Consider the following 24,362-nt stretch of genomic DNA (forward strand, 5'->3'; position numbering starts at 1 on the left):
TCTGCTTTTCATCAACACACTTTTAGTGAGCATCCACTCGATGGAAAGACCTATAAAGAATGCTTCTGTACGGAACACTGGCATTTAGTAGGAAAATGAGACTAGTCAATATAAGTGGGTGCCTGATAAAACAGGGAATCCTAGAGATTTGGGTTATATTAAGCACTGTTCATGGGGTTTTCACACAGCCAGACTGGCCAGTCATTGACTGGGCTGTGAAATAGACAAGAGCAGGAGAGAAAGATTTGTCACCTGGTTCCTCCAGCATTTGTGACTAATATGGCAACTGATCCTTCTTAAAGATTGATTAATTAAGCCTTCACATTTTTGCTTCTTTAAAGTTTTAATTGCTTCTTTTTTTTAAGTTTTTGAGGAAATAACTCTGGCTTCAGGGATTTTTACACTAGGGCAGCTGCCCCACAGCGCAGGTATGGCTGACGGTACTGAGGCTCGCTAGCCCTGGGACACTGGATGACCCTGAAGAATGCTGATTCTCACCTATGAAGTGAACCTTAGCACACACCCTTGACGCTGCCCTCATAGAGTGCCTCGAAGACCAATGATGCTCAATGGATCTGCCAGTAAGAGTTTTTAAAGTAGAAGACTTTGTTCAAAAGTAACCGAGTTGTTACCCCATAGTATACCCTGAAATAACATACTACAGTTGTTAAGGACACAGGTTTTGGATTTCAGATGCGCTTAGGTTGGCCACTTACTAACTGTGCAAACTTGGTGGAGTAATTGGCCATTCTGAGCCTTATTTGTTTCATCTGTGTAACGGATCATGTTGAGGATTGGCTGAGATTATTTGTATAAAATGCTTAATACAATGTCAAGCTCATAGCTGGAGACATTCTTTTGTAAAAAAAAAAATCCTTTTGCTACAGTTTGAATAGGCACGTATCACAGTAATTTTATGAAGAAACAATCTTGTGCCTAAAATTCACAACGAAGAGTGATAACAGGGACACCTGGCTGGCTCAGTCAGTAGAGCCTGTGACCCTTGATCTTGGCATTTTGAGTTCAAGCCCTACATTGGGGATTATTAAAGTAAACTAAAATCTTAAAAAAAAAAAGAGTCATACCAGAAGGGAAAAGCCACCCATGTTTGCACTTGTCTCCCTGGCTGAGCAAGATTACTTGAGGAAGTTGCAAAATACTAGAGTTCAGACAAGCAATATGGAAACAAGAAATACTGCCTTAGATTGTGCCTACGACATATGTAGAAGGCAGATAAGGCTTATCCCTTATAATTTAAAAGGGAAGATTTATTAAACTAGATAAGGATCGAGAAATTATGATAAATTCTCTATTTCTTATCCACCTACCTTTATGTTTCTAATACTCAACCCCTCTGAAGTTACATGGGCCGTGTAACACTCTTCTGTCACCTACCCAGTCCTTCCCTTCAGCTGACACATAGCAGATTGCCAGAACTTGCAGACACCCAGAAACAATAGCAGGAAGCCAGAGAATTTGCCTAAAAATTGAAGGTGAGTCAAATAGGAAAACCCTTCGTAACCAAGAGCAACCAGACAGCGTCTAATGTGACTTTGCCACATGAAAGACTTTGCATAACAAAAAAACCACCAGTATCCCAAGCTGTAGAATTTTGCCAAAAACACACATGAGAAAACATTTCCTGTCTGCCACTGAGCTACCAAGTTGCTATAACATTATGTCCCTAGGTGTGACTTGTAATATAGATAAACAATTTTGCTTTCTTTTCAAAGATAACACGACCAAGAGTATATTCCAGACACAAGTCTGGGTTTTTTTGTATTGAATATTTCTGGAATTTTATGTCCTTTTCATAATTGACTTCTATTTTTTATACAAGCATATGAAGATATATATATACACACACACATATATTGCACATATGTATATGCACACACATAAAAATACATACATGTTAAATGGAAATTTGGAGGGCATATGGATCCTAGGCTATTAGGGCCAGAAGAAAATGTAACGATGATTTAGTCCATCCCTGTCTTTTAATCAGGGTAAATACTGAATCCAAAAAAGAACAATGATTTGCTGAAGGTCTCACAGTTAGAAGTAGACCTTGGACCACCAGATCTTTTTCTATTTCTTTTTATCTTTCCACCAAATAATGCTGCCTTTCAAAATAAAAAACAAAGCAAACTCAGCAAATACCCACAAATATGTGTGCCACAAATAGACAGAAATGGATATCTGAATGTACAGGGAGCTTTTGCTATTTTGGATGTTGGAAACACTGAAGTTAGGGAGAGTACATGTGCTCATTTGCAAAGAACAGTTCAAGTTTGCACCCTTGCCCTTTTGTAATAATGAACAGTTTTCCCTCTACTCTCACAAATGTGTGATGTGAAAGATAATTTATATCATCACCTTAATTTAAACACAAGTTTCATGTTGAATGTAAAGATTCACATTTTACTCGCGAAAAATCTGAAGATGCATTCTAAATCCTGGCTTTCCATAGAGAAACACACAAAAACCATCAGGAGAGCTTGAGACTGAAGAAGGGTGGGGGACAGGGGATACTGTGTACTTGCAAACAATCAAGATCACATGAGAAGGCCATAGCAAAGGTAACCCTTTCCAGGAAGACCGGAGCATGCATGTGTGGCTTTGCAAGACTTCCTCGATGAGAATTTTTCTTTTTTAATTTTTGTTTATTTTTAACAAACAAAATGAAAGTACATGAAAGAGTAGTAAAACCATGCTGTGACTGAAAAAAACACAGCTCAAAGTTGAGATCCAAACACATGTCTTAGCAAAGTGTGACTTGGGGCTAGTTGCTCTCTATCTCTGGGTCTTATCATTTCCCTACGATCTGCAAAATAAAGAGATTTAATGACACCATCTCTGTTTCTTCTCACCTCCAATTTTAGACTCCCATAGACTTGTTTATTAATTTCCTAATTTTATCCTTTCCGAGGAAAATGTATTACCCATCTCTCCCCTCCCCCAACCCCCAGAATTTGCTTCAAGCTCTTTGTGATACAAGTATTCCACATAACTTTCAGAAGGTAAGAGAATTTCTCTTCTTGGAATTTATCTTAGGCATCAACACAAGCTAAAGACATAAGGTGGATACAGTGAGAGTCCATCTCTCCATCCCAGTGTCCAGGCTGGCTTAGAAGTCACTTGTCTTATATTTTTATTCCATTAGCTTTGTGGCAAATCAAGACTCTGTAGGTGTGGAAGGATAAATATGGCATGGCCAATCAGCTGAACTCTGCTTTTTCCCCTACTTGGTTCAGACCACGGCCTAGCAACTTTTGTTGACAATAGAAAGCTGAAAATGACAGGATTAGATATGCTATAACCCTATTTGATGGCATGAATAGACCGAGCTTCATTTTTCCAGCCTCAATTGCTGAGTTTTAATGAGAAGTCCAAAGGTCAATTACTTTTTGACCGACTGTATGAAGAGAAAACTGATGGCTGGAGAAAGTTGATTGTATTACTCGCTCTGCACACACATGGGCAAATTGGTTTTCTATTTATGGAGAATGTTTTTAATTAATGCTCGAATTGTGCATTAAAATTGGACACCTAGAAATAGTTCACAGATGTGATACTTTATACCTTAAAATTCAAAACTTTTTCTTCCTCTCATTTGATGAATCTAACCCATAGCTCTCTGTTTACATGTTTGCTATTTTGGTTCTGTGTAATTCTAGAAATAACTAGTTTCAGACAGTTATGGTTTAGTGAACGCAGGGAATTGCTTTAGCTAAAATTATTGTTGCTTGTTTCTAAAACTCCTACAGAATAAATCTACAGTCTTCGGAAAAGCAGAAGTTATTTCCAATGACACATACTATTTGCTGAAAATTTACGGTAGATTGACTCATACATCTTTGCATTGTACTTAGATTAAAATACTATAGCTTTGGTCGAGGGGTAGATGTGTCAGTGGCCTCGCTGTGGCTTAACCGTTTGTTTTGATAGGACAGAGAAAGTTTGCCTAATTATAGGGGGCTCATTATTGGTTCTGAAGGAGGAAAAAAGTCACCTCAACATTGATTTCTTCTGGAAATGAATCATGCAGTTGTATAACTTTTAGCACCACCGTCTGTCTCCATCTATAAACTTTTTTTCCCTCTCTTTTAGTTAATACAAAGTTTGTCATTTCAAATAATGTCTGATGTCTGGCCCCAGGCTATTTGTAGATTTTGCCTACCCACCATGTGTCACTCATCTTTGTTTAGAATCTACAACCTTCATCCTAGCAACCTCTTTTTATTTTATCCTTGCTTCTGCTTCATTGGTGGCTCTGTACCGAAGATAATGGGCTCTCTCAGTAAAAGCATGATTAATGGTGGGTATCATAAGTCCATAGATGTACAGTAAATTGGAATTCCTGACATGAATTTATCATCTAGATAAATATTGGCTACATCTTATTTTAGCGGTTGCTTTGCTCATATTTTATAATGGCCAACCCATCCTTTTAGTGGTGCCTCTTAAAGAAACAATAGAAAGTTCAAACGATTTACCCTACTCATCCCATCCCTAAATCGAAGCTAAAGATGTCAGACTTTTTCCAAATATGAAAAAAAAAAGACTTGATTTTCAAACAGTTGTAATTTTTATTCTAGCCTTTCATGACTTTTAGGTGATGTCTGCTTTGTCTGCCTGCTTACAAACACACACATAACAGATGTATTCTGTTGTTGCTTATTTAGGAATCAAGTTTCTCTTCATTTAAGCCTGATCGTGAGCCACACACTGTCTTCCTATGGCCTCATGTGTAGCCCGTGGTCCCAAAACACATGGAACCATAGAATTTTCTACTTCACCTTTAGCTTTTAGTTCAAAGTAACCAGCATGAACTTGCATGTCAAGAACTCAGCTAAGAATGTGACAAGATGCTGGCAGTAGCATTCCTTTGGGAAACCCCTAAATGATGATTTAGCGCTCTTAAGTCATTAAGCACTCTTACCTTGGATTTTATTCAAAAATGCATTTTTAAAATGTATGTTATTCCAAAAAACAACAGATGTTAATAGGTACCATCTCAAAAGAGATAGTACAGCACTTTCACAAAGTAGCCACCACCTTCAATAAAAGCGTATATGGATCAGTGTACAAGGTAAATATTTTGGGTACATCTTGAGCCTTGGGGAAACTGGTTTACCACTTTGGCTCTGTTGTCACATGGGTAATGGCTCAGGCTGCCAGAAAACCATGGACTCATTTCAAATGTGGAAGTTCAGGGCGCAACTCCAAGCCAAAAGCGTGGCCATGGCCAGCCATCTCAAGCCTCTGTGTGTACTCAGTAACCAATAGTGTGTTACAGCATATACTGTGTCAAATCCAGCCATTAGCCTTCTAGATTGAGTTGGGGGAGTCTTTCTGGCATTTGGTGTACCAGTAAGGAAGCTTCAAGTAAGGAAGCTTCAAGAGAATTAGAAGGATCAGGAAGTAGAAAAGGGGCCAAACTAAAGATGGTTTTGGTTCATATCTGTACTAAAACTCCACAGTTTTCTACATTTTTCAGTAGGAATATGATTGCCTAATATAAAGAAAATTTAACAAATGAATAAGATAAAACAAATGGCTTTGTCCAATGCCAAGGATCTCATGCCAATTACAGTAAAAAAAACATTAATAAAAACACAGCTCTCAGCAATAATGCAAACAAATGGAAAGTCTGGTTTGTCTTCCCTTTTTTTAAAATTTTTAATTCTTTTGTGTTTATTTTTGAGAAAGAGACAGAAATAGAGACAGAATGAGAGCCAGGCAAGGGCAGAGAGAGAGAGAGAGAGAGAGAATCTGAAGCAGGCTCCAGGCTCTATGCTGTCAGCACAGAACTCAACATGAGGCTCAAACTCACAAACTGTGAGATCATGACCTGAGCCAAAGTTGGATGCTTAACTGACTGAGCTACCCAAGCATTGCAGTTTCTTTTATTAAAAAGAGAGGCGGGGGGAGAGAGAGAGAGAGAGAGAAGAAAAAAAGAGGAAAATATCAGGCTAAATGTTTATCTCATAGATGCTAGAAAAAAGGGGATTTTCAATGTAAATTCTAGAGTTTGAACAGGTTTTATGTTATCTCCCTATATAATACTCATCTACTCTAAAATAAGAGCCATGATTCCACATGATACCTCCTATCCTCAAAGCTCATCATTAAAATGAGAAAGTACTTTTTTTTAACATACTTATTTACCAAGGCACAAGAGTAGCATAATGGTATCCTTAAAGGTTGGTTTATTTTTTAAATTTTTTTAAAATTGGTTTTGAACAAAGAAGGATTCTCAAGTTCAAAGACTAAGTCATTCATTGTACTATCTGCACTGACTAGGTAAGTACAGGAAGAGTAGGTACTCATAAATTTCTGATGAATCAAAGGAATCTTCTTTTAACATCAATTATAGAAGTTGTATAATTGGCTCTGAAGAAGAAACAAAAAGTCACCTCAGCACTAACTGAATCTAGAAAACAGCCATGCTATAGCACTCCTGACTGTCTTCATCAGGGATCGGAGAACTCTGTTATTTTATTTAAAAGTTAAATTTCCTCCATTTTCCAGAGAACACACTATTGGTATGGTTGAACTGGCATCTGGTAGGCTTTTGAGACTGAAGTTGATGACTTAGTGTTTTTGTGAGAATCTAGTTCATATATCAAAGAACTTGTAAAAATGGGATGTTCCCTAGCACTCCATCACACTCCACGTGTCTTAGCTATGCTCTTTTTGATGAAATGACTAAAAGTCAACATTTGATTTCAGAGCATGTATCATTTATAATTTCTATGAATTTCCACCGTAACTGGAGAACAATAACTGAGTTTCCTTTTAATATATTCTTGGAGGTCAAGGAAAAAAATAAATAAGAAACTTCATTTTCCCGTTAACATTTTAATGATAAACCTACAGTTACCTATGGAAATCATTTTTTTTTTTAGAGAGAGAGAGAGAACACAAGTGGGGGAGAGGGGCAGAGGGAGAGACAGACAGGCAGATAGAGAGAGAGAATTCCAAGCAGGTTTCATGCTCAGCACAGGGCCCAACATGGAGCTTGATCTCACCACCCTGGGATCATGACCCAAGTCAAAATCAACAGTCAGACAGTCAACTAACTGAGCCACTCAGGTACCCCATCTATAAAAATCATCTTATAGCAGCTTTAAAGTGATCCAATTTCTCAGAAATTTGGTCAGTAAAAAGATTTTCTATCCAAAAAAATCTTACCAATTATTAGAGTCTACAAGAAACAGCATATATACATTTATAGTCTGATTAAATGTCTGGGTGGATATATTTTTTTAGGAAAAAATTCATCTTGTTTGACTTGATAATTTATTTTACTTTAATAAAGCTACTATCTTTTAAGGCAACACAAAATCAAGTAAATGAATGTATGATTCTAAGAGCTATGTGAAAAAAAACGTTTGTATATTTGGACATAAAAAGGCCAATAAATCAGTCCACATTCTGGTCACTCATGTGAAGGAATTCGCCACCCCTAGGGAAGCACATCTGAGTGGTGTCATCCTGGATTTACTGGCTTGTTTACAGAATGGAAACAACAAGGCCAAAGTCATGTCTGTGCTCCCGTGTTAGTCAGGTCTCTGAGATGTGCCCAGCACTCCCTCAGTGCTCCACGGTCTGCGAGGCCAATTAATTCTTCCCGCATCTAAGATATCCTGAGACACCTCCTTACCAACAAGAAAGACTAAAGTGTCAATAAATACTTGGGCTAAGGATAAAAAAGAGCAAAAGAGAAAGTGAACTGCTTTTTAGAAGTGGATAAATCCTTCCATCCTTTCCTCCCTAAACCAAGTGTTTGAAACACATGTATCTTTCAGAGCTGTTGACTTAAGCTCCTTTCCAAGTTGGATGAGCCCTTTCCAAGGGCTGCAAAATTCAATTTTTTTAATGTTTTTTTTTAAAAATTTTTTTGAGAGAGAGAGAGATAAAGAGCACGAGTGGGGAAGGGGCAGAAAGAGAGGGAGACACAGAACCCGAAGCAGGCTCCAGGCTCTGAGTTGTCAGCACAGAGCCCCACGCGGGGCTTGAACTCACAAACTGAGATTGTGACCTCAGCAGAAGTCAGACGCTTAACTAACACCATCCAAGCGCCCCAAGAACTACAAAATTCAAATACCTGAGTTTACTTATGGACATTAAGGGACTGTAATAAAATAGAATTTTAAAATTTAACTGTGAGAAATGGAGAATAAATAAATGCCTGAAATATAAGGAATGTACCCATTATTGGCTCTTCACAGATAACTGTTTTAGGCAGAATTTGCATGACAGCCACTGTTTTCCTGTCTTAATGTGGTGGTGACAAAAGCCATGAGAGCCATCAGAAGATCTGAACTCAATCCCTGCTATCTCCTAACCAGGCTGAAGGCAAGTCTTGACCTTCCTGTGCCTGAGTTATTATATTTACAAAATCAAGTTTTTATGAGGATATCATGTATCTAATGAGAATCAAGTATCTAATAAGAATGTTATCAGTGTTCTAAAACAGCAACAAAAGTACTTCACTCAGGAAGTCTGGGTCTTCATCACAAACAAGTGTGCTTGGCACACAGACAGGGCCAAATAAGTGTTCATCGGATGTTTATCAATGCATGGATGATAAATGAATGTACAATAGATAAAAGATTGTGACATTTATCTAAGCTTGAGGAAGGAAATTAAAAATGTATCTCTTTTCATTCATATGTAGAGTTTAAGAAACAAACCAGATGAGCTATGGGAAGGGGGTGGAGGGAAGAGCAGGAAACAAACCACAGGAGGCTCTTAACGATAGAGAACAAACTGAAGGTTGATGGAGGGAGGTGGGTGGGGGATGCACTGGGTGCTGTGTGGAAGGGAGGCACTTGTGATGAGCAGCGGGTGTTGTAGGTAAGTGATGAAGCACGGAATTCTACTCCTGAAACCAATATTACACTGTATGTTCACTAGAACTTAAAAAAGAAAAGAAAAAAGATGCATCTTGTATGAACAAAGGCACAGATATCATCCTCATTTGAGACAGTAAGCGAATTATTCAGTGTCAGTTTCTCAAATGCATAACATGCGCGTTGCTTCACATGCTGTGGGAATATGGCAAAGTGTCTAGCGGCAGAACTCGGAGCCCCTCAGGCTCAGCCAAAGCGAAGCCCGGATCCAGTGCACGCTTGAATCCCATCTCTGAGCCTCAGCTGCTGTGTGATATTAAGCCACCCACTTAAACACTCTGTGTCTCAGTTTTCTGTCATGTACAATGGGAAAGATAAGAGTTTTATTTATCATATATTTCTAATATTTTTATAACATCAAAAGAGAGTCAGAGGACTCAGGACTCATCAAAATAGGACCTTTCCGGGGTAACTTTTCAGCGCTTGAAAAATGTATAGAAAATATACCAGGATGGCAAAAATTTCTGTAATCAGCCTCATCCACAAGATTATCAAAGTTTCTCATTCGTGGGCAGTCATTTGGCTTGGTGGTGGCAAAACATTTTGTTCGCTGTGGTTCTACCAACATCTCATAGTTTTTTTTCTAGCAGGTCAGATGCTAGCCAAGGTGTGGAGAATAGTGGCAATGCCAAGTCTGTGCACATAGTGATCTGTCACAATGATCATGGTACTATAACCTACGCTTAACTCTGAGAGCCACGTACAAGTCTGCCTGCCAGGTAAGTGTTTTCAGATAAAAAATGACAGATCCTTCCATTATCCGAGGCATTATTTCATTTAATTTTTAAGGCTACTACAGCTATCATTGCTGACTTTGATTTTATTTATTTTACTTTATTAGTTTTCTATTGAAGCACAGACAGCTGAAATACAATGCCACATTAGTATCGGGTACAACATAGTGCTTTGACAATTCTGTACATTATGCAATCTCACCACAATCCGAGTAGTTTCCATCTGTACCATATGCCACGATTACAATATTATTGACCACAGTCTCTTTGCTGTATTTTTATTTTATGACTGGAAGTTTGTACCTGTGAAGCCCCTTTACCTCACCCACCTTCCCACTCTCCTCCCCCCTGGCCACTGCCAGTTTGTTCTCTGTATCTCTGAGTCCATTTCTCTTTGTTTGTTCATTTACTTTGTTTGGCTTGGTTTTTAGATTCCACGTGAGAGAAATCATATAATATCTGTCTTTCTCTACTTGACTTCTTCACTCAGCATAATAACCTCAAGGTTTGTGTTGTTGCAAATGGCAAGGTTTTATTCTTTTTTGTGGCTGTGATATTTCATTATATGTCTATAATTTATTTAATATATATTTATTTGTTAATATACTTAATTTCTGTACTTTAACTTCTAAATTCTATACTTAATTTCTATACCTTAATTCCTAAGTTCTTTTTTTTAAATTTTTTAATGTTTTTTATTTTTGAGAGACAGAGACAGTGCAAGCAGGGGAGGGTTAGAGAGAGAGGGAGACACAGAATAAGAAGCAGGCTCCAGGCTCTGAGCTAGCTGTCAGCACAGAGCCTGACGCAAGGCTCGAACTCACAAACCACATGATCATGACCTGAGCCGAAGCCTGAGACTCAACCGACTGAGCCACCCAGATGCCCCTAACTCCTAAGTTCTGAACTCAAGCTCTGTTCGTGGCACTCATTAGTAATACGAACTTATTATGTCACTTAGAGTCCCTAAACCTCCATTGCCTCCTAATTGTCAAGACTATCTGACTACTATAATATCTGTAGAACAAATTATAAATAGTAAAGCAAGCAAATGTTCTCCCCCATTAGCTGGTGATGTTGTTTTTGTGCCCACTCTATTTTTAGAGGAGAGAAAGATAACCATTTTCATATTTTTTAAGTAGCTTAAAACATTTTTTTAATGTTTATTTATTTTTGAGAGACAGAAAGACAAGTGCAAGTAGAGGAGGGACACAGAGAAGGGGAGACACGGAATCCAAAGCAGGCTCCAGTCTCTGAGCTGTCAGCACCAAGCCTGACTGGGGCTTGAACCCATGAACTATGAGATCATGACCTGAGCTGAAGTCAGAGGCCTAACTGACTGAGCCACCCAGGCTCCCCGCATTTCCACATTTTAATTTAATTGAAAGAAATGCTGCTGATGGCAATTCATACCTGGAAAAAGGTATTTTATTTTAGAAATTATGAGGCAAATTTAGTGGAAGGAGCACAGTGAGAAAGCAAAAGTATCTGCGAAATGAAAGCAAACCCAAAAAATTTGCTTGGAGCTTTTTTGGCAGCTCTAGGAAGACGGAAAGTGTGGGTATTTGGAACACAGAAGAGAGGAGCAGAGGTAAAATGTCCAAGAAAAATGTCGAGAAGGAAAGCCTGAGAGAAGGTAGCCAAGAGGACATTCCTCGTACGTTATTGCCTCCAGAACTTTGAAGAAGATGCCTGCTACTCGGATTTTACTTGATAGATAGTCTCTGAAATCGTCAGTCTCTATTATCCTCAGCAGTCCCGAAGGACATTGCCTGTAACTACCGTGTGCTGGTGATGCGTCAGGGAACTCTAAGGAAAGGGTTCACTTACATGTGAGTGAAGCAGGGTGGAGGGTTGACATGAGTTGCGTGTGACAGACAGGGAGCCCCTTAGCAGAGGCACCAGGGGACTGAGATTGAACACAACACCGAAACTGAGCCGAGCGCGGTGGTATGGCCCTGATATCCTAACACGTTCCCCTACGTACACATCCTTGTGACGTCCAGAAACATACACAAAACTATTTCTGGGAGTCCCTAAATTCTGGCTTCCATTTTCTATGATAATTCCTTGCCTCTGACATTAATACATCTAAAACACATTTTTAGTAATGACATACTCATTTTTAAAGAAACTCGTTCTCCAGTGTTGTGTGTATTGTGACATGTCCTTGTAAGCTTCTGGATCCTTTGAAAGAAAAGGTAATTACACCAGTAAAAGGCCTCAGTATGTCTGCATGTTATCAGCTAGAAACTTTAGAGTCATTTAGGAGAATTTAGGAAATGAAGGATATTTGCGTGATTATTAAGTTTAGATCTTCTCAAAAGTATTTCAGGAAAATATGATTTGAGAGGTCTATGTGATGTAACTGACCAAGATTTGTGATGCGAAGTCTCTAAAACATAAACAGATCATTAAGAAAAGGAGCGTGCCATTTATTAGTCACATGCTTCCCAGCACAGCTGAAATAAATGTTTATCTCCACAGTGCAGGAAATATTTTCCCAGGAACGGGTTATAGTCTGCATTTCATCAGTTCAACAAATGTCTGATAGTCTCTCTTTAACTGCTCTGTGTTGAGTGTCCAACAGATACAGCAGGTCAACCACATACTCTCTGTCCGCTTGGAAACCCTGCTGCTTTAGGCTTTTCAGAAACAAGGGGCAGGGGAAGAGTGTACGGTAGCAATTACCCTGAAGAATCCTCATCCCGACCTCTGTGCACACTGAAGAGAGGGGCCAAGATGCCCTTCAGTTATTCGCTCTGTATCTGTTTGGTGCCTGTCATGGATCTCAGGGACCGTGAATGAGCAGAGCAGGGATGGGGAACTCCACATTTGCAAAACGGAGAGGTTAGATGTAGAACAAGTAAATAATCTTCCCAGAGGCAAAATCTGTGATGGAATTGAAAGTTGGGCTCCGGCCTCTTAAATGTCAAGTCATGACGACTGTTTAACATAGTTTCTATTAAACGTATTCAGTGTAATCATCTATTTGTCCTCAAGAGCATAAAGCAATTCAAGAGACTATGTATTTGAGCTGACTGCAAATAATAAAAACGCCTTGTCAAAAAGAAAAAAAGTGCCATAAAGTATTATTTCCTTTTTGTGCTGCCAAAAGCATCCAAGCATCTCCCCGTTATAAAATATGAACTTTTTTTCTCTACACAGATTTGACAACTCACCAAACTTATTGATTCTTCCTTTGAAATACCTTGACGGTCTTTTCTTCTCATTTTTTATTCTCTGAAGGTCTTGCCCACTCCCATGGCTTTAAATACAATGTTTGTGGGGATGATTCTCTAATCTGTGCCTTCTGCTGAGCTTTCCTTCCAGCCATCAGATGCATTTCCTTGAATAATACAGAAGGATTTTGAACCAACGGTATCCAAAAATTTAATTCAGCATCTTTCCCCCAAATCTGCATTCTGTCTCCCAGTAAATAGCACCACACCCAAGTGTTCAAGTTGGAAGCCGAGGATCCCTTTCCCTCCCCTCCCTTCCACTTCTAAACAATCAGCAAGTCTTGCTACCTCCACTTTTTTATTTTTTAAATCCATTTTCTTCTCCGTATTCCCACTGGCCCTGCTAAAGTTCAGGGCACGCAGAGAGTCAGGCACTACTGTTCATTTTCTTAGTACCCATTCCTGTTTCCAAAGCCCCAGTTTACCGGATAGAAATAGTTGATCTCTTAGCCTTCTTGCTGCCACCATAATACCTAATCCTGGCTATTGAGGTGTAAGGTCGATTTCACCCCAGGAAGGTCCTTTAAAAAGGTGACTAACTTAGCTGTCTTGTTTTCTTAGCCTTTTGTCTAGAATGTAGGTGCAGTGTTTGAAATGTAGCAGCCCTTTTGTGACTATGAGGAGAAAAGCCACAAATAAAATATGGGAAAGCCAGGAAGTGGAAGTCATGGTTCCTGCTGATAGCACGGAAATACTCTGTTATGATTCTCTGCCTTCAGATTCCTTATTGTCAAAACAAACAAATAAGCAAACAAGCAGGCAAGCAAACATACGAACCTAACATGTCTTATTTCACTAAGCCATGAAGTTACTGTTGCTGGGTTTCTATTACATGAAGCTGATGAAGGATTATCTCTGACACATCTCTTACATTCTGATTATTAGCTCTAATAATGACATCCCCTTTCTTAAAATCCTTTATGTGCTCCCACTGTCCTTAGGATACTTGTCAAACTCTTGAGCAGCACATATAGTGCCCTCTAGGATCTAGTTTTTATTGATAGCTTGAGCCAGCTCTACCTTCCCCCCGACCAAGTTCCAAACTCTAGCCTCAGTGAACTACTTTTACTTCCCACAGACTAGCATATGCTGCTAGCATATGTGGAATATCTTCCCCTTATTCCTTTTCAAGTTTATTTGTCTAGCTCTGACAGGTTCCAGAACCTCATTTAGGAAATATCCCCTAAAGGAAAACTTTCCTGATCCAACAAGTTGGATAGAAGCTATCCAACAGTTTCCATGAAACTGGATACCTGGTAATTATCTCCGTCTGAATGGCGGGGGGAAAAAAGTAATGGCAACTACTTTAAACTTCTATGTTTTCTCAACAAGACAATGATAAAATCCTTAAGAAAGAGACCGTTTTATGGATGATTATAACTACAGATATTGTGCCACAATTTCTGATAAATAATACATAGTGGTTGAATGAGTAGATGAATTTATGCATTTTCATCACACATTTCTATCTTCTATAGTCAAACTCCCATCATTATGTGCCTGTGTAATTATCCATCCTCATTAACCCAATATCATTCAAGAGATTACTATATATAATTAATCACAGAACAAAAAATAATGAAAATCAAGAATTTGCCTCAAGTTCCATTAGGGCCAGAAGAAGGTATTGATCCCTTGGTATGTAAAAAAGATTGGTAATGCCTGTGCTCTTCAATGTAATTAATTATTATAATTAACTTTATATTTAGATGTTTTAAAATAATATAATTTAGCTTTGTATCTATAGTAATATTTTTTTCTTTTCTCTTGTAATTTTCTATTGATTGCCTTAACTGAAAAATGTCTCACCTAAGGACAGTTTTTAGGTGTGCTAAACCGATACACACTGAACTAGAAACAATCTTAAGATTGATGACTTACTGAATCTGTAAGGACTGCTTTCCAAAGTAGAGCAAAGCCAAGTTTGTCTCATTCATGATTTCCAGGCTTATAAACACTTCTTGAGAATGAAAGCATTCTAAGAGTTTTGAATGCAATTTTAATGTTAATTTTTTTACAGCTTTATGGAGTATAAATTATACCGTACAATTGACCAGTTGGAAGAGTTGGATTCTTTAGTGTACTTGAATAGTTGTGCAACCATCCCTGTGATTCAGTTTTACAACATAGCTATCTATTACTTCCAGAAGTTCCATCATGCCTATACGCAGTCAATCCCTGCTTCTACCCCCAGGTCTAGGCAATCTCTCATCTACTTTCTATCTTTAAAATCTTGCTTTTTCTAGAAACTTCATGTAAAAAGAATCAGGTCATATGTAGTCATTTGTTTCTTTTTTAAATTTTTTTTCCGTTTTTTAAATTTATTTTTGAGAGACAGCATGAGCAGGGGAGGGTCAGAGAGGGAGACACAGAATCTGAAGCAGTCTCCAGGCTCTGAGCTAGCTGTCAGCACAGAGCCTGATGTGGGGCTTGAACCCACGAACTGTGAGATCATGACCTGAGCCAAAGCCAGACGCTTAACGGACTGAGCCACCAGGCACCCCTCATTTGTTTCTTATATCTTTCACTTAGCATAATTTGGAGAGGAGGCAGCCTCCACGTTGCTGTAACTGTCAGTAGTTTTTCCCTTTTATTATTGAATAATAGTCACTGTACCAATATACTACTTGATAGGCAAAATTCTTTCACTGTCTGATGGACAGTGTTTGTGTGGACACACTTTTTCATTTCTCTTAGATATCTAAGAGTTGAATTCTTGGGTTATATTTTAAGTTTATACTTAACTTCTTAAGAAACTGTCAAACTGCTTTCTAAAGGGATATTAACATTTTACGTCTGTACCAACAATATGTCAGAGTTCTATTTTATTAACTGACCCTTACTCTTGTCACATTTTTTATTATTCTGGCTAGTCCTATCTGTCTGTAGTGGTATCTCATTGTGATTTAATAAACAATGGTATAGGACCTCTTTTTATACATGTATTAGCTATTTATCTTCTTTGTAGATATGTCTGTTCAAGTATGTAGGTCATGATTTTTAGTCATTAGTATTCTTCTTATTGAGTTATGTATAAGTCCTTTATTAGATGTATCATTTGCAAATATTTTCTTCCAGTCTGTGACTTTTCTGTTTTTTTTCTTCTTAAAGGTGTGTGTGTGTGTGTGTGTGTGTGTGTGTGTGTGTTTGAAGCATAAATATCTTAAATTTTGAATTGGTATAATTTATCAATTTTTTTTTATGAACCATGGCTTTGGTGCAATATCTAAGAAATGTTGGCCTAACCCAAGCTCACAATGATTTTCTGTTATGTTTTCTTCTACAAGTTTTATTCTATACCTAGCCAAAATATTACATAATTTGGAGGTACAATTATTATATTTTCAGATATGTACTATCTCAAAAGTGTGTATGAAGCTCCATGCTTTATAAGAAATTACTGGAGGACATGTTACCATAAAATGAGAAAAGAAAACTATTATGAAACCAAGAAAAAAAAGATGTGGATTCAGGAAAAAGAGTTGTAACACAGATTTCTAAACAATGGCAAAGAGTCATCCCAATTGAATAGCTCTACCAGAAGCCTCAAGAATATCCAATCCAGATGGAGCAAGAAGCATGAGTGTTCCAGAAGAAGTATGTCTTAGAAAAGCAATGAAAACTAATTGAACATTTTGTATTTTCCACTGAACTGACAAATCTCAAAGAATTAGTAGTTATTGTGGGATTGGTACATTGAAAGTTATGCAAAAGAAAACAACCCAATTATTAAACCTTGTGAAAACAAAATTGGTACCAGAAACAAAATGTAATCATAATGCACCATGTGATTCAGCATGAGTAATTGTTATAGCGTCCTTATGATATAAACACTGACTATTATATTAAATGATAATATTATTAAATTACAAAGAGAAAGAAAGGAAATGTGTATGGAGGCGGGTGTAGGGCTAAGAATGAAAGAGAAAGAAATTTCCATTTTCCATATTAAGAAGACAATGAGTATCCAAATTGAAACAAATAAAAATCAAGAACATTAACATAAATTTATTTTAAAATATGGAAGAGATAAAAGAAGATGCACTAAAATTATTAAAATAATTTTCTTACAGACATAAGAATCAAGAATGGGATGGGAACAGTAGGAGACTTCTATTTAATCTCAGAAGCCGGTTAAAACTATTTCTTAAAAATATGCTTTTATAAATATGAAATTTAAAAAGCAAACAATAATAAAATAATTTTATGATTGTGTTTGTTAGCATGATGTTTCCTAACTATATGTCATTTTAAAAGCTATTCTACTAATTCCCATTTTTTACAAACTGCATTCAATTGAACTAACTCACAAGAGAGAACTGTAGTCCAATAAGATACTTATGCAAGTGGACAAATACAAAACCAAGTCCAAAGTGGGGATATAGCAATTTGGTAGGAAATTCCTTCAGGAAAGGAGGGTGCCATTTTGTTGCTATACTGTCTTAACTAGTAAAACAGTTCTGCCTTAGGGTGTGCTGCTTTCATATGTATTTTATCTCCCTCCAGATATCATATAAGCCGGATGCATGATAACTGAAATGCACAGAACAGATGTAGCTCAGTCTCTGTCAGGCACTGAGTACATGTTTTGATATGTCATTCCTTCCAGTAACTGTAGATGAAGATCATAAGAAAGGTAAATTAATCTCCTAGAGTTGCTGTAACAAATTACCACAAATGTGGTGAAAATCTGGGGGGTGTGCCTGGGTGGCTCAGCTAGTTGAACATCTGACTCTTAGGCTCATGTCATGATCTCATGGTCTGTGGGTTTAAGCCCCACATCAGGCGGTGCACTGACAATGTGTGTGGAACCTGTTTGGGATTCTCTGTCTCCTCCTCTCTTTCTCTGCCTGTCCCCCACTCATGATCATTCTCTCTCTCTCTCTCTCTCTCTCTCTCTCTCTCTCTCTCTCTCTCCCCCAAAAATAAAGAAAGGTTAAAAAAAAATAAAAATAAAAAACAAAAAAAATATATGAACTCACAGTCCTGAGGTCCAGAAGTGTGAAATGAAGGTGTCAGCAGAGCTGACTCTAGAGAGGACTCTAGAAGAAGACCCTTCCTGTCTTTTCTAGTTTCTGGTGGCGCCTGGTGTTCCTCAGCTTGAGGCTTCATAATTTCAGCCTCTTCAGACTCTGTCTTCACATCGGCTTCTCCTTTTGTCCCTATGTCTCTCCTCTGGGTGTCTCCTAAGGACACTTGTCACCATCACCCAGATAATGCAAGAATATGTCCTCTTGAAGGCGTTATCTTAATTACATCTGCAAAGACCCTTTTGCCAAATAAAGGATTAGGATGTGGACATATCTTTCCTGGGCCCACCATTTAATCCATGAAAAATGGGTCAAAGAATAACAGCGGGGAAATATCAGGTATCATTCACTTTAGTGGCATGTCGTATTTAGACAAGCACAAAACCACGCCTGAAATGTCGATGCCCTGGGAAGTGGACAATAAAAACATTCAAGAAAATGCGGAAATATAGAGACAGTTTCATAATCCAGTTACTAATTCCTGTTTTTTAGAGTTACCATTAACTTCTTCCGATTTTATACCTGCCAAAAACTTAATTGGTATATTGTCTATTTCCAAACCATGTTTTTCTAAAAAAACAAAAACAAACAAAAAACAGAGTTAGTTGTAGTTACCAATGAATTCATTTTCTAAATAACTGAAAATAAATTGTTTTACATCTCAGTAGACATCCTTTGGGGCATTAGATGTTTATCTGGGCATTAGATATTATTCAAACGCTGAAATGCATGCACTTAACATGATGACTGCTGTTCAGTTATCCAATCACCTGTCCTGTTTTATTTTATTTCTTTTTTAAAGTTTATTTATTTATTTTGAGAAAGAGAGCAGGGGAGGGTTAGAAGGAGATAGAACATCATAAGCAGATCACATGCTGAGCATGCCCCTTGCCTCAGGAACAGTATTAGAAAAAGTTTCCACGGCTGATGTCAGAGAAATTACTGCCTGTGTTCTCTTGTAGGATTTTTATGGTTTCAAGCCTCACACTTAGGTTCTTAATCCACTTTGAGTGTATTTTTGTGTATGGTATAAGAAAGTGGTCCAGTTTCATTCTTTTGCATGTAGCTGAGGAAGAACTCATGAAATTATGTCCCTCTGGTTTTCATGCCGGTTCCCCATGCCTGGGTGTCTGGTGTGGGTTCTGGGCCTCTCCCCTCTTCACACCTGTGGTGTGCTTCCTCCCACAGACGGTACCGAGGGTCTGTTTGGCTTCTGACCATGTCTCTGCACTTCCTACCTTCTTCAATGTGGCCTCTTCTCTACATCTAGCTGGGGAGAGTCTGTTCTACCAGTCTTCGTGTCATTTTCTGGGTTATTTAAACTGAGTGTATTCAGGTGTATCTGTGGGATGAATGAGTTTAAGGTCCTCCTACTCTACCATCTTCCCTGGAAGTCTTTATGAATTGTTGAATTAAAAAGAAAAAGAGAGAGAATGAGAGAGAGAGAGAGAGAGAGGGAGAGAGAGAGAGAGATTGGAAGGAATAGGCATAGGATATCCCAAAGAAAAATATTAAGGACTATCATTTACTTCAAACTGTTACGAGTGGATTTCTACGTGTAAATGTAATGAAGGAATTTCTCTGTTCGCCAGGAAATGTTGGAGAAAGAAATGAAATAGATTTAGAATAGTCTAAACAACTTAAATAACACCTATTTTCAAAGAATCTTGGAATCAGAAAGTACATTAAATATCAAGTCTAAACTCACTTTATATGCCTTATAGTGATTGAAATTGAGTGTTTTGCTCCTTGTCATTTATCTGGTTAGGATAGATATTGAATTTGAGGTTTCTTACATCGTTCTATGGATTCCTACCATTTTCCTATCACTGTTAATGCGACAAATGAAACCATTTTGACATTTTAAGAATGTGTGAAAATTAATGCATCTCCAAAGCTTGAGCTGATACACCTTTTTGGAAGACACGTAGCATTTTAAAGCAGGAATTTGGGGAAGTGATTTATATTTGACATTCTTGGTCTCTTTTTCTTTTTTTTTTCTCTTTTAAAATGTTTATTTTTGAGAGAGAGACAGAGAAACAGTGCAAGCAGGGTAGGGGCAGAGAGAGAGAGGGAGACACAGAATCCAAAGCAGGCTCCAGGCTCTGAGCTGTCAGCACAGAGCCTGACCTGAGGCTCCAACTTTCGAACTGTGAGATCACGACCTGAGCTAAAGTCAGACGCTCAACTGAATGACCCACCGAGGCTCTCCTTTTTTGATCCCTTTTTCAGTTGGTGTCTATTAATCAGAGTTTTCCAGGGAAACAGAACCATCAAGATATGTCTCTATTGATATCCACATTCTGCATGTATCCCTGTATTGAGAGATGGAAAGATTTTTTTATAAGAAACTGGCTCACGTGATTCTGGAAACTGAGAAGTCCCATAATTTGCCATTTGCCAGCTGGAGGCCCAAGGAAGCTGGTGGCATAGTTTCAGTCCAAGTCCAAAGGGCTAAAATCAGGGATGTAATGGTGTTAAGTTCAGTCCAAGTGGAAAGGCCCAAGAGCCAGAGAGATGATGCTGTGAGCCTAAGCGCAGGAAAAGACCAAAATCTGTTTTACCAGTTAGGCTTTCTCTATTTTTCTGTTCTAGCAAGGCCCTCAGTGATTTGGATGAGGCACACATAGATCGGGGTGGGGGGGAATCTGTTTGACACAGTCTGCAGATTCAGCTGCTTACCTCCTCTGGAAACAGTGACACGTGGGTGCCCAGAAACAATGTTTAGCCAAGTACTTGGGCACTCTATAATGCAGTCAAGCTGACACATAAAATTAACCTTCACAGTGATGTTAAACAAAACGCTTCACTTTTTGAGCCTCAAGCACTTTGTCTGCAAAATGGGAGGGTTAGTATCTATTCCACAGGGCTATTTTAAGGCTTAAGAAAGATACACTTAAGAATCAACCCTATTTCGCACATCATGGCTACTCAATTAATGTCAGTTCCTTTTCCTCCCTCTCTTTGTATTGCTAATAAAAAGATCCAATGACATCGTAGGATAAACCTTTTGTTAGGGGTTGAATTGTGTTTTCCCAGACCAAAAAAAAAAAAAAAAAATTCATACGTTGAAGTCCTAAATCCTAGTACCTTATAACATAACCACATTCAGAGACAGGATTAGAAGAGGTATTCAAGTTTGAATGGGATGATTAGAGGCAGCCCGAATCCATTAGGAATGGTATGCTTATAAAAAGGGAAACATTTTGACACCAAGAGACACACAGGGAGAAAGTTGTGAGAAGACTGAGGTTGTACTGTCCCAGGTCAAGCAAATGCCAGAAACTAGGAGAGGGGCCTGGAACTGATCCTTTCCTGGTGTCTTCAGAGCAAGCATGGCTTTGTCAACACCTTGGTCTTGGACTGCCAGCCTCCAGAATTGTGAAACGACAAATTTTTGTTTGTTTAAGCCGCTCAGTTTGCGGCACTTTGTTACAGCAGCCCTAAGAAACTAATACATCTGCATTTCTTACATTGAGCATTCCTTGTAATGACATCTCTTAGAAATAATTCTTCATTAACCCTTATCAGGATAAGGTCCTTCTTTTCTAATTTCAAAGAAAGTAGGTCTAAAACCCCTTCTGGCCTAACTCTTAGTTAATATGCCTCTGAAGAGTGGAGAAGATAGGCCTCTCTCTACTATATGTGATTCTGATTCCAATTTTTTACTATCTCACTAAGCCTAGGCTATTCATACAGGGCATAAGTTGATTGAATAGATAGGTAGATGGATGGACAGATGGATGGATGGATGGACAGACAGATGATAGATAAAGGAGGAACAATTTCTATCTTTGTATACATGTCTATATCTGTATCTCTATTATCTATAATCTGTCTTGCTTTTTAAGTAACAATAATAGTGACACTTGGGTGACTCAGTTGCTTAAGTGTCTGACTCTTGATTTTGGCTAAGGTTGTGATCTCACAGTTCATGGGTTCGAGGCCTACATTGAGCTCTATGCTGATGGCATGGAGCTTGGGATTTCCCTTCCTTTTCTCTCTCAAAATAAATGAACAAACTTAAACAAAAGAAACATAATAATCTAAAATCCCCCCTATTTTAGCAAAAACTTGCTACAAACATCATTTTAATAAAATCGTCATGTCATATTCTCTCATATGTTTGTATTTACTATGATATGCTAACCATTGCTAGGCATTTGATTCCCTTTCCTCTTTTTGCTACATTTTCTCAAATAAAACATTGTCCACATTTCAGAACATTTTCTTAAAATAGTGTACGTGAAAGGCAATTACTAGACCAAAGGCTATACACATTTTTACTAGTCTTGGTACTTATTGCTAAATTGCTTTGCAGAAAAGCTGCTGTTCTTTCCTTTGGGGTTGCATCTCAAGACAATTCTTTGTAACAAGAAAAGGAAATAAGGTCATGAAGGGCAGTAGGATCCCCAGCATTCAACTGCCACAAGCAAGTAATGAATATTTCCTTAAGAAGAAACTCAAAGCCCTGCAGAGTGCTTCCAAAGCATGCAGGTAACTCAAGCAATCTCTGACTCAATCCGTCTGGAACCCAACATACAAATGCAATGTGGGGTACTAAATTGTCAGCTCATGTACTGAGTGGAAGACATCTCTATCGTCTCCGCTCTCTGGGTTGTTTCTACTGACCTGCACACTCAAGTGTTTAGTTCGGAGATAATTTTCAGTAAACTGTTGTCACTTGAAAATAAACAGTCTGGATAATGTACGGTCCATTTGGAGTACTGAGAAAATAAACAACCTAGGATATTCTTTCTTCTTGTCTTTGTAGCCCTTTTTGGAATGTGCACTCCAGATACACGACTTTCTTCCCCCAAGCAGAAGTTTTATTTAAAATAAAGCTGCTTCTTTGGCATTTCTGGGCAATCCTTTTTTGAAGAACCACAGCCATGAGTGGCTTTGGAGCCCTACTTCGAAGAAACCAGTTCATCCTTCTGGTGCTTTTTCTTTTGCAAATTCAGGGTCTGGGTCTGGACATGGAGAGTCGTCCTACCACTGAAGTCTGTGCCACTCACACTATTGCACCAGGACCCAAAGGTGAGGAAAGAAAAACAAAATGCTCATATATAATAAGCGAACTCTCTTTTCTCCTCCCTCCTGGAACTCTTCATGACTTTCTCTTCTCCCTGTTCCTTCTTCTTTCCTTCCATTTTGCAACCCAATGGCCTGTTATTTATTTAACCCCCCCCCCCTTGATGTTAGGCAGGAGAATGTGGGGAGCGGGCAGAACTCACCCAGAGCAGGGGAAACTCCCTCCTGTAGGCTGCTCCCGGGGGAGACACAAGAGCCACAACTTCCGTCTTCCAGGGCTACTTTTTTGAAGGCCACCTCTCTTCTTGGACTGCTCTATTCCAATGCCATTCTCAGTACTGATCTTGGTAAAGCTACCAAGCAAAGGGTCAGTAAAGAGAAAGTTAAATCTTTTCAGATAGCTCATAAATTAGTGGGGGTTCTGGTTTACAAAGAAGAAAATTTTTGTTGAGGCTTGCAGGTAGTATATAAATTAACATTTCTTTATTGAAAGTGGAGTCTTTGGGGCCAAGTGCCTTCAGCGGAAGGATGATAGACTATTGCAAAATTTTTTCAAGTAGAGCCAAGGTCTAAATGTGCTTCAAGCAACTGGTTGATAAAAAATGCTGCTGTTTTCCTGGTTTCAGTTCTGACCCTTTTGTTCTGAAAGTGGTCACTGCAGTGCGAATCGGTGCTCCCTTATTAGTAATTCATGCTATGTTTCTTCAGGCTATATAGGGTGGAAGAATTGTAGCTACTTAAAATTTTAAGTAGAAAAAAGGGTCTTTAAGAAGAAGCAGAAATACATCGCCCTATGCTCATCAGTTATTTACATGTGTATTGCTTAAAGTGCATTTTTCTTAATCAGTGAATTAATTTCCTCCTAAGATTGCAATCCAAGCTTTAACCTTTGATACCATAAAATAAATGCAGGGAAGAACAATGAGACCTTGGGGCTTCCAAATAATTTCTTGGATGAATAAATGAATAATGTGAGGGCAAATGTTCAGAAAAGAAAGTTTTGATTAGAAATAAAAGTGTTTACTTAAAATTATTAGTGGACTTTCCAACAAGAGTACAACAAACTTTCTGTCATTCCTGGGGTATCATGGGAAATGTTGAAAATTAAAGTTTTCTTTGTCCCTGCAAATGGGAGAGTCCATTTGAGAATAGCACTGTTATACAGTTTTCCTTGCAGAGAAATGACAACTTTCAAGCTATAAGAAGAATGGACAAAGCACTGTCAACATAATACCCAAAATATAATGCATTCCAATTCAATAATTCTATTTATTCCAATCAGCCAACATATATTGAATACCTATTAAGTTCCAGGCATTATTTTAGGCATAATAGATGCATTCAATAACATGCATCAGTGTCTTGAACAATACAGAAAAAACTTACAAGGGAAGGAGA

The 24,362-nt window shown here is 38.2% G+C and overlaps 1 protein-coding gene across 1 annotated transcript in view; it reads left to right on the top strand.

The window, feature by feature from the left end:
- Positions 1-22,756: 22,756 nt before the first annotated feature.
- Positions 22,757-24,362, top strand: part of COLEC10 (collectin subfamily member 10) — a 38,714-nt gene continuing 37,108 nt past the window's right edge. Inside the window, exon 1 of the mRNA XM_029923582.1 lies at positions 22,757-22,970. Within this exon, the coding sequence (XP_029779442.1) occupies positions 22,823-22,970 (148 nt within the window). The 5' untranslated portion in view covers positions 22,757-22,822. The remainder of the gene's footprint in view (positions 22,971-24,362) is intronic.

The sequence above is a fragment of the Suricata suricatta genome, chromosome 15 (genome assembly GCF_006229205.1).
Source record: "Suricata suricatta isolate VVHF042 chromosome 15, meerkat_22Aug2017_6uvM2_HiC, whole genome shotgun sequence".
NCBI lineage: Eukaryota > Metazoa > Chordata > Mammalia > Carnivora > Herpestidae > Suricata > Suricata suricatta.